The sequence below is a fragment of the Parasteatoda tepidariorum genome, chromosome 3, assembly GCF_043381705.1.
Source record: "Parasteatoda tepidariorum isolate YZ-2023 chromosome 3, CAS_Ptep_4.0, whole genome shotgun sequence".
Lineage (NCBI taxonomy): Eukaryota > Metazoa > Arthropoda > Arachnida > Araneae > Theridiidae > Parasteatoda > Parasteatoda tepidariorum.
Window position 1 is genome coordinate 29,101,497 of NC_092206.1, and position 10,123 is coordinate 29,111,619.

At 32.5% G+C, this 10,123-nt stretch overlaps 1 protein-coding gene across 1 annotated transcript; it reads left to right on the forward strand.

Moving 5' to 3' along the window:
- The first annotated feature begins 6,181 nt into the window (after window positions 1-6,181).
- LOC139425206 (protein FAM200C-like) lies at window positions 6,182-9,470 on the forward strand. Its single transcript, XM_071179095.1, has 3 exons — window positions 6,182-6,535; window positions 6,630-6,767; window positions 9,345-9,470. Exons 1-3 carry the CDS (start codon window positions 6,182-6,184, stop codon window positions 9,468-9,470), a joined length of 618 nt encoding a protein of 205 aa, XP_071035196.1.
- The last annotated feature ends 653 nt before the right edge of the window (window positions 9,471-10,123 follow it).

The following is a 10,123-nucleotide window of genomic DNA, read 5'->3' on the forward strand; positions in this document are numbered from 1 at the left end:
TTGTTGACAGGTACGTGTAATCGGAAGTGGGTTTAAAACCGATGTTAGTGGTTTTTTTAAACAAGACTAGTGAAAGAATTTTGTCCTTTTTAATTGAAAGAGCGGTCTGGGTCCACAATTACCAATCAAGTAATTAAAATTGTGATTTAGTGCAATTGAAAAGACAATTAAGAAACATTTACTTTATTAAACCGCATTTATTTATTAAACCGCATTCAAAACAGGTATACAACCAATTTCAACCTCTTCAAACAAAAGGTAGTCTCGATCAGCTCTAAGCTAACTCAAAATAAAATTCACAAGCGGCGTTTTTGATATTGACATTGCATGTTTAATTATTTAATTTTTTTTTTTTTTTACATTCATCAGCCTCGCTAAATTTTATTCTCTAAAGTCCCAACAGTGTCTTACTGAAAATTGCAGGGAGAATACTATTAAGAGAACGCTATACTGCGGAAGAAATCCTTCACAACTAATTCTGTTTCATCTACATATGTAATTTAAAGTACAGAAAAGATGAGTTCAAGGAAAGTTAGTAGAACACGAAGTTTAAAATTCTAAAAGAAAAAAAAATTCAAAATATCAAATGTAAATAAGTTACGACAGAGGATTACGCAACACGGAAAAACTAATTTGCTTTTTTATATTCTGAAAATACTTTTTCAGCATTTGAAATTTCATGGCTATTTCTAGGTTTACCTAAACCCACTTTTTTCTTAATTTTAAATAACCATTGGAGGCAAAATAGAATTTCTCATAAAAAATTTTCACCACAGTATTGTGTCCTCCTCAGTTTGCTTATAATATAGAGTTTTTCGAATCACATATCTACCGACAAAAAAATATTTTAATGCGTTTATAACATATTTTCCATGGTTACAATTTTCTTTATTCATGATTTAAAATAATGATTAGGAATTTTCAAAAAATTAACGATTGGGAATTTTAATAAAATTAACGATTAGGAATTTTAATAAAATTAACGATTAGGAATTTTAATAAAATTAGCGATTAGGAATTTTAATAAATAGAACATAAAAATTGATAAAATTAGGTTTTTCATTTAAAAATATTAGAAACCATGTTTGTACAATGTAATTACTGAAAATCATAGAAAAGCCCCAACATACATGAGGGACTGCTTGCAATTTCAACTGTAATTCTTGTCATTATATTGAATTTAATAATTGCTAAACATATAGCTTTATTAAAAAATTTTTTAATGTTGTTCAAAAAATTAACGTTTCTCAAAACTAGAAAGATTATTTTCATTTAGCCTCTATAATCCGTTCTTTAATTATTATTTACCACATTAAAACTTCGTCCTCACATAGATCAATGTGTATTTGACGTTGTTTAAAAAATTGTTAATATCTCGTGAGGACAACAATAGTACAAGCAGCAGAACTTAGCTCATTTTTTTTATTTATTTATTCTATGTGTTATTGTGTATCAAAACTGGAAAGCTAATTCTCATAATCATTCGAATAATCCACTCTTTAATTATTCACCAACTAAAAAGTCGTCTTCAACGTAGAATTTAAGTGTCATTGACGTTGTTTAAAAACTTTCAGTACTTCGCGTTTGGAAGAAAATTTATACAAGCAGCAGAACTTAGCTTATTTTTTTACATATTTATACTTTGTGTTATTGCGTATAAAAACTGGAAAGCTGATTCTCATAATCATTCATACAATCCTCTCTTTAATCATGCACCACATTAAAAGGTCGCTCTCGCGTAGAATTTAAGTATGATTGATGTTTAAAAAAAAAAACTTTTAATGTGTCGCGATGACAATTTGTGCAAGCAGCAGAACTTAGCTAATTTTTTTTAATTTTTTTTTCTACGTGTTACTGTGTGTCAAAACTAGAAAGCTAATTTTCATTTAGGTCATTTATACAGCCCGTTCCTTAATTATTTACCACGTGAAAGGACCATTCTCATGTAGAATTTAAAAAATCGACAGTTTTGGACGTAGTTTTTAAATGTGTGACGCAATGACAAATTTTTCAAGCAACAGAACTTATAACTATTTTGCATTTATTTAAGATATTATTGTGTTTCAAAAGGTAATTCTCATTTTAACTCATTATAAAAATAGTTTTTCTCTTATTCAATGCAATGCGTTTTGTAATTATTATTCACTTAAAGTGATCATTATCACACAGAATTTCAGAAGTAAAGTTAATGGCGTTGTTAAAAAAAAGGAAGAAAATAAAAAGGAAAAAAAAAAGAAAAGAAATTTGTTTCAGTGATCTATATTTGAAATCCACATACTAGTGTGAAGCAAAAGATACTATTGCCACCAGCTTCTACTTTTCGAAAAAAGGATTTAAATTTCCCTTGCTTTATTCTACTGGATAATAAAAAAACAAGATCGTTTTCAACAATTAAAACGAAGTAAACGATAGATATCTCTTACAATGAGAATAGATATCCAAATCATCATTAACGGCGTTCGTTTACCTCTGATTGAAATCATTTAAAAAAGTATCAGATTCTATCAGAATTAAACTTCCTTGATTTCGCTCATCATTTGTGTTCTTCACACTGATCCAATGTGCCTTTCCATCCACTTTCGGCTTTTTCTCCCACATAAAAGATAAACAGAGCATGACGACTGTACACGTATCTGCTGGTTTGAAACGATAGCCCCACTGATTTGGATTCAAAATAATTTAGCGTGCAATGTTGTAAAAATATGTAAACAAATAGTGAATGGTAGGTCATTGACCAAAAGTAGAAAGCGTTTATTAATTCAACCATAGATTTCATGGGTTTTTGTGTTTCTGTTCTTGAAACACGCCCCGTAGTCAACTTGCTTTGGCTACATAAACATTTTTGCTTTGAGCGATTAACTTATTGTTACATTAAATTCAAAAATTATTCAATTAAAGGTCACAAAATTTAGTAATGTATTGGCCTCATTGAGGCGTGATGGCTCAGGGGATAGAGGATTCGCCTTCCAATGAGGTGAACCGGGTTCGAATCCCAGTCGATACGAATTCCGCATCCTGCTTGCACCGACCACAGTGCTGACGTAAAATATCCTCAGTGGCAGACGGATATTGAATTAGAGTCCCCTTGCCGTCGGGCTAAACGTGGGAGGATTTCGTGGTTTTCTTTTCCATGTAACGCAAATGCGGGTTAGTTTTATCAAGAAGTCCACCACGAAGGCAAATTTCTCCCCATACTTGATTCACGAGTTCTCTCGTCTTCTGGATTGGGTTCAAAGTTATAAGGCTGCGAAGTTGAAAATTAGCAGTCGCAAACCCAAAAATTGGATCGGCTGTTCAACGGCGATCATAAAATAAAATAGCAATGTACGATCCGATTTTTTTTTCAGTTTGGACCACAACTATTTGGCTAAGCCCAGAAGTGTAAGTAAATTTAAATCATTAACATATTTCGTAAAATAATTACATTTAACGACGGTTATAAAAAATGTACTAGCATGAGGGCCGGAATAATGTATTAGCAAGAGGGTCCACGTCAAAGAGGTCGTGGGTTCGATCCCCGCCGAAGACTTCCCGTGTAAATTCCCTGTGACTGACGCACGTTAAATCTGTCGGGTCAACAAGTCCTCCATGTACCCATAACAAATCATACCTCAGGGGGGACTGATCCAGGTGTTGCCTTGTCCTCTAGATTGGTTCAAAATTACAAGGCTACGGAGTCCAGTATTAGGTCGTAAACCCAAAGTTTGGTCTGCTGTTCAACGACTGTTATAAAATAAAATAAAATGTATCGGCATATTCCGTTCCCGGGTCTCACCGACCATAGTGATGACGTGAAATATCCTCAGTGGTAGACGTATCATGAATTAGAGTGCCCTTGCCGTCAGGCCAACCATGGGAGGTTTTCGTGATTTTCCACTCCATGTAACGCAAATGCGAGTTAGTTCCATCAAAAAGTCCTCAACGAAAGCAAAAATCCTGCTTTTAGCAACTGTAAGCACCATTTTGTATGGCGCCAGGCTAATTGGAAAAGTTCAGAATTCAGCCTGACATTTTTTAGGCTTATTTCAAACAGCCTATATGCTTTTTGGCTATTTAGGAAGTGTACAAAAGAATTTACTCAATCAGACTGAATTTGTTTCGTCTTTCTGCAATAAACCACCATTTAGTTTATTTACATTAAGCCTTCACTGAGCTGGTGTGGCTCAGGGGATGAAAGAGCGTTCTCCTCCAAATGAAATAACCCACGTTCAAATCCCAACTGTGGGTGGTTGATACAAATTCTGCTCCCGACTGACATAATGTTGACATTAAATATCTCCAGAGGTAGACGGATAGTGGGTTAGAATCTCTTTGCCGTCAGGCTAACCGTGGGATGCTTTCGCGGTTTACCCCCTCATGTAACGCAAATGTGGGTTAATTCCATCAAAAAGTCCTCCACGAAAGCTAGTGTGTTCCAATGTTTGATCCAGGAGTTCCCTTGTCTTCTGGATTGGGTTCAAAATTACAAGTCTACGAAGTTGTTCATTAGTAGTCATAAACCCGAAATTGGGCCGTTCTTTAACGGCGGTTATAAAACAAAATGTATTGGCATAGATTTGGTTCCGCGAATTAAGTTTTCGATTCGACTAGGATAAAATTTAAACCTAATACTTTTGTTTCCATTTCAACTTCATTCACAAATTTTTTTTTATGCTTAGATAATATTTGATTTCTAAAATCTCGCTAAAATCTCGCCAACGAGATTATTTAGCAATTGCGCGAAAAGATAACACTGAATTATAATCTATCTACTCATAAAATAAAATAATAAAATTTGTGTGTTATGTCTGTATACCCCGAGTTGTACACCCTAGATACTAAATATACGACATTCGACTTGAAGTTAAATGAGAAGATTTGTAAACAAATCCCGATTTTCGATGTTTTAATTAAATTTTCAATTATGAATATTTTAAGTGCGTTTTTGTGATTTTTTTTTTTAGATATTTCTGCGCGGTGAAGTCCATCGCGTTAAAACAAACCATCCTTTTTTTTTTAACCATTGTAACATTGTTTTAACCATTGCGGATTTTTTCCCTTCAAAATGAACCATCTCATTTTTTCTTTGGACGATTTTTTTTATTTTTCCAAAATATTAAGAAACTCACTATTTCTTCATCTTCCCCCCCCCCTCCGAAATTTTTAAATTTTGTTAGTCGTGGACTTATAGCAGATGCTAACTTCAAATTTAAATAAGCATATTACAATGTACATAAATGAATAAATGAATATGAACAAACGTATGAATAGATGACTATGAACAAACATATAAATATATGAATATGAACAAACATATGAATATGAATAAACATATGCAATCATTTTCCTTTAAGACCCAAAAAGAAAAAGAAACAGATAATTAGACGATTATTAATTAATTTTTAAACATATAGAAAATTAAAAATTTCGAATTCCTTGGTGTTGTGTATCTACCACTACAAAAATACAATCTCAATTCACTAGTATATAAGACCTGTTAACTCGATTCTATGTCGGAGTACCCTTACGTAGACGAAGGTTGACATTGTCGATAACAACTTTCCCCACATTGGTGACCCGGATGCTTCGATATGAATACGCCTATCTTGACAGCAACACTTCCTTCGATCTGAACACGCTACTTCGATGGACGGTCCGTTTTACAGCTGACTTGCTACTTGTGACTGCGACATTATCCACCTCCTCGCGCTGTTGCTACTCAGTTTCGATCACACGCAAGGTACAACATATTCACTCGACTACTAATGGCAACACAGGAGCGACCACGATCGTGAACTTAATACAGCTCTCACAATCAGCACTCAAAAAGTACGGTAATCTTAATACAGCTCTCCCGGATTCTCACAAAACAGCAATGAATCAACCAGTGGTATCCATTTATCAAATTGTATCACTGATATAATTTAGGTGGGGGATTACTGTACTGTATCTACCACTACAAAATTACAATTCCAATTCACTAGTACAGTGGTAGGCAAAGTGCGACACCAGAGCCGCATGTGGCTCTTTGGCTCCTTAAGTGCGGCCTCTGGCACAAATATCCACGGAAGCGCAATAATATTTTAATTTAAAAAAAAAAAAAAAAAAAAACTTGGTAAGAAAAAAATTACATCTTATTTTGATAAATTAATCCGAAGAGCTATTTTATGATTTTAAGAAGAAGGCAGATATTCTGAAAAGAATGAAAGAATTACCATTGTCTGCAAAAACCATTAAAGATAGAACAATTAAAATGTGTTCCAATATAATCACCCAGCATATCGAAGATCTGAAATTGGTTTCGGCTTTATCAATAGTAGTTGACGAGTCTTGTGACATAAATGATACAGCGCATGTTTCACTTTTTGTAAGATTTATGTCTCATTCAGGCCCTAAAGAAGAACTTTTAGGGTTATTGCCACTCAAAGGTCAGACGCGTGGAGAAGATATCGCAAATGCTGTAATTGAGTGTATGGATAAACATCATATTCCCCTCTATAAAATTGTGTCGATTTCAACAGATGGGGCCAAAAGTATGACCGGCGTAAGAAAAAGGGTTTGTTGCTATTTTGAAAGGAAAAGTTATTCACGAGATATTTGTTTACCATTATATCATTCACCAAGAAGCGTTTTGTGCGCAAACATTTCAGGATGAAATTTGTAAAGTTATGGAATTAGTGATTACCATTATCAACTGCATTTTAGCTGAAGCTCTTAATCATCGCCAATTCAAAGAATTCTTATTTGAAATGGAGAGTGAGTACGCTGATCGTCTGCTTCATAACAAGGTACGTTTGGTAATCAAGAGGGAACGTTTTAAAACGTTTCGCGTCCCTTTTTCCGGAAATTTAAGCATTTCTCCTTGAGAAGGGCGTTCACTGTCTAGAACTAACAGACGATCAGTGGATCCAAAACTTTTATTTCATGGTAGACGTTACGTCTCGTCTAAATCAGCTTAATCGTAAACTGCAAGGGAAAGGAAACTTAATTTTTTCGATGTTAGAAGAAGTAATAACATTCGAAAGCAAATCATCCATTTTTGCTCAGGATTTGGAAAGCCTGCTGAAGTATCGCCAAGAAAATAACTCATCTATTGATAAACACCATTTTAAAACAATAATTTTAAATATGAGGGAAGCATTTCTCAGCAGGTTTCTGGAATTTAAAAACAGCAGAGTAACTTTAGCATTTCTCAAAAATCCTCTTAATGCTACGATAACCGAGTTGAAATTTTCTCCTTTTGAAATTGACATTGGTAGCTTTGAAATACAATTGCTGGATTTGAAAAACAAGGAGATATGATGCTCTAAATTCAAACGTCTTTGGGTTGAATTGGAAATATTGGAGAAGAAAAAATTTGATCTTAGTTCACAACACAAGTGGTCTGCTTTGAATGACCTGTAACGCTTGGAATAGTATTCCTGACTCTTACGATCAGCTGAAAAAGCTCGCGTTTGCTGTGCTTTCCATTTTCGGTTCTACATATACATGCGAACAATCTTTTTCTAGCATAAGCATTATCAAGAGTAAACTGAGAAATCTTCTTATTGATGAGAACTTGGAATCATGCTTAAAATTAAAAACAACAACATACAAACCTGACTCACTCAAACTTTCCAAGGAGATACAAACACATTTTTCACATTAATAAATATTTATTAAATATGAAAATTAGTTTTATTTAGTGTACTACTTATTTAGAGTAATAAAAGTTTACTAACCAAGCAGATTTGGCTCCCAATTTTTTTTAAAAATTGTTGTAATGTTCATATTTGGCTCTTTGGCTAATAAGTTTGCCGACCTCTGCACTAGTATATAAGACATGCACACTCGATTTTATGTCGGGGTACCTTTACATAGACGAAGGTTGACATTGTCGGTAACAACTCTCCCCACACTCGGCAACCTCTGCTGCCAGATTATTTTATTTCCCGGGTGATTCATCTCTGAGACTATTTCATCTTATTTCATACCACTTTCGAATCAGCTTTTATGCTGTAGTATTGGGATTTTCTTTATAATATCAGTGATTTGCTAGCTTATAGCTCTATTAAATCAAATATGATTTTTATTAGAAGCTCGTTTAATTCATTAAGGACGAAATTATTCAGTAACACAACACAGGTAGTAATGTTGGCAATCTAAATAAGCTGTAGGTGGCGTAGAGCAGAAATCTCTACCTATGGCAACACTCCACATGCTTTTTTCGTTAGTGTGTGGAGATGGAGACTCATAGAAAAAAGGAAGTATGTTAGTTTCTCTCTTGTTGACTTTCAAATAGATTAAAAACTTTCAAATTAGGAAACTGTAGAAAACTGAAAACTACATTGAACATAGCTCTGAAAGAAAACGTCATGAAAATTTAAAAAAAAATATTTTTAACAATTAAATGCGAAAAATATTAAGAAAAGGAAAAATATCCTAGTACACTCCTATACACTAGGATATTTTTCCTGTATTTTTTTTAACATCGTTCTAAAAGAAAGCGTCATGATAATTTTAAAAAAATCTTTTTAACAATTAAATGCGAAAAATATTAAGAAAAGGAAAAATATCCTAGTACATTCCTATACACTAGGATATTTTTCCTTTATTTTTTTTTAACATCGTTCTAAAAGAAAGCGTCATAAAAATTTTAAAAAATCTTTTTAACAATTAAATGCGAAAAATATTAAGAAAAGGAAAAATATCCTAGTACATTCCTATACACTAGGATATTTTTCCTTTATTTTTTTTAACATCGTTCTAAAAGAAAGCGTTATGAAAATTTTAAAAAATATTTTTAACAATTAAATGCGAAAAATATTAAGAAAAGGAAAAATATCCTAGTACATTCCTATACACTAGGATATTTTTCCTTTATTTTTTTTAACATCGTTCTAAAAGAAAGCGTCATGAAAATTATAAAAAATCTTTTTAACAATTAAATGCGAAAAATATTAAGAAAAGGAAAAATATCCTAGAGTACATTCCTATACACTAGGATATTTTTCCTTTGTTTTTTTTTAACATAGTTCTAAAAGAAAGCGTGATAAAAATTAAAAAAAATATTTTTAACAATTAAATGCGAAAAATAATAAGAAAAGGGAAAATATCGTAGTACATTCCTATACGACAGAAAAGAGAAGCAGAGGGAAGGTCCAAAGACGTGAAACCGATCTTCTCCCCAGATGGCGTATTCAAGCGTTGCGATCGACATGTTCTGAAAAGTTAAAAATGCGAAACATGTTCTGAAAAGTTTAAGAAAAAAATCTTTATTTTCTAAGTGGTGAAGAGTCTTATAACTAGCATTAATGCTTAAAAGCCAATTTAGGAGTTAGGCAGGGTTAGATACTTGACATTTTTAATTTTATTGAAATTTTTAGGATATATTTGAGATCGAAATGGGCTGCAGGTGGCGTAGAGCAGAACTCTCTACCTATGGCAACACTTCACATGCTTTCGCTCTTGGCCGAAGAATACCTAAGGAGGACTTTTCATTTCAATTCTAACCTTCAGTAAGGATAGGTTCGAAAAGGGACGAAATATATTGCACCTCCAAAACCCGTTCCACTGTCTCCCCTACATTTTTTGTGGGGGTGCGTGTGTTAAATAACCCGAAACTAATCACTGTCACAGAAGGGGGATTGCAACCTGCGGGGGTCAACTAGCTTTCAAAAGATATCAGAAGAAACTCACTCTTCATCTTATATTATGCTTTTTCTCTTTCTAAGAAAAACTTAAAAAATATTTTTTTTAACTCTAAAACGACTTTATTTATTTTCAAAATAGTTTTATCATTTTATTTAACATGCACTTTTTCTAATTATATCTTGAATTGTTTATTATTTTGATTTGATTATTTAGAGAACTAATAATAACCAGAGTATTTAAATTTATAAAATTTTACTATGTAGTCATATGAAAGTAATTCATATAAAGTAACTACATTAAAAATAAATTTATATTTTCTCTATAGATCAAATAAAGTTTGTTAATTTTTTTAAAATTGATTTGCTAATTTTTAAAACTTTTTATGTTAAAGTAAAACCTTGAGTTCAAGATTTTATTTTTTTATTACGTATTTAATTTTCTTCTTTCAATTACAATTCAAATACAAATATTTTTCACAATCTTTTTTTAATTTTAATTAATTTTTTTTAAA